This window comes from Saccostrea cucullata, unplaced genomic scaffold, assembly GCF_032062105.1.
Source record: "Saccostrea cucullata isolate Sc308-1 unplaced genomic scaffold, CSIRO_AGI_Scuc_v1 ctg7892, whole genome shotgun sequence".
Lineage (NCBI taxonomy): Eukaryota > Metazoa > Mollusca > Bivalvia > Ostreida > Ostreidae > Saccostrea > Saccostrea cuccullata.
This window is the reverse complement of record NW_026926862.1, coordinates 1-982: the sequence shown is the minus strand read 5'-3', so window position 1 is coordinate 982 and position 982 is coordinate 1. Positions and strand designations below refer to the sequence as shown.

General features: G+C 39.0%; 1 protein-coding gene across 1 annotated transcript; it reads left to right on the top strand.

Annotated features, from left to right (window-relative positions):
• Positions 1 to 276: 276 nt before the first annotated feature.
• Positions 277 to 978, top strand: LOC134272777 (uncharacterized; the record flags this gene model as incomplete). Its single annotated transcript, XM_062754955.1, has 1 exon — positions 277 to 978. A coding segment is annotated over one exon (702 nt), but the record flags the coding sequence as incomplete, so codon positions are not given.
• Between the last annotated feature and the right edge of the window lie 4 nt (positions 979 to 982).

The following is a 982-nucleotide window of genomic DNA, read 5'->3' as shown; positions in this document are numbered from 1 at the left end:
ATTTCCATTGAACTGTTCTTTATATTAACCAAAGATTTTTTGGCCAAATTGCCATTTATATTGATTTAAAAGGTTCCAAAATGTAGGCGGGAATCGAGAGTTAGCGTCCATATTTCTTAAACCTATTTAATAAATTTATAATATTCTGACATTGTCTTGAACATAGCCTCAAGAAAACATTGATCTTAGGAAGTACAATTAAAATGTGTATGGTATTAATTCTGTGTAACTTTTATGCTCAGTCATTTTTTAAAAGATTACTCTATCTTATTTTAGGCAAATGTTCTTCTATTCCTTGCCCTCGTCATATTCGATTCAGCGTTTGGGTTTAACTGTGTAAAGGACGAGAACGATTGTGTTGGTAGCCTGGATATCGACTACGCCTTTACAATGATTGACCCCTTAAAGGGACCAGTCTACGCCAAAGACCGTTCTCTGTTCACTGTTGATGGTGACGAGGAAGTACCGATAGAAAATGTGAATACGGCAGACGGATGGAACTTGACAACTACAAACTTACTGACTGCTAATGGTAAAATGCCAGGACCCAATATTGTCGTTTATCAGAATCAGAAAATTACTATAAATGTCACAAACAAGCTGATGAACGAGGCTATTACGCTACACTGGCACGGTATTGACCAGTTTGGATGGCCTGCAATGGACGGAGTGGCGTTCGTTACACAGTGTCCAATCTTACCAGGACAACATTTTATATACACATTCCAGCCTCGCTACGCCGGTACTTACTGGTACCATTCCCACGTAGGTATACAGAGAGAAATAGGGTTGTACGGGGCCTTTATAGTTCTCAGAAGAGACGATGATATTCCTACAGAAAGACAACACATTATGCAATTACAGGAATGGAACCACTTGTACGACCCTGTCGCTCGGTTTAAAGCTAATCTACAAGGCGCTGGTAATGATCAAAAGTCTATCCTTATCAATGGAAAAGGAGAATTCAATGGCAATAATGCAC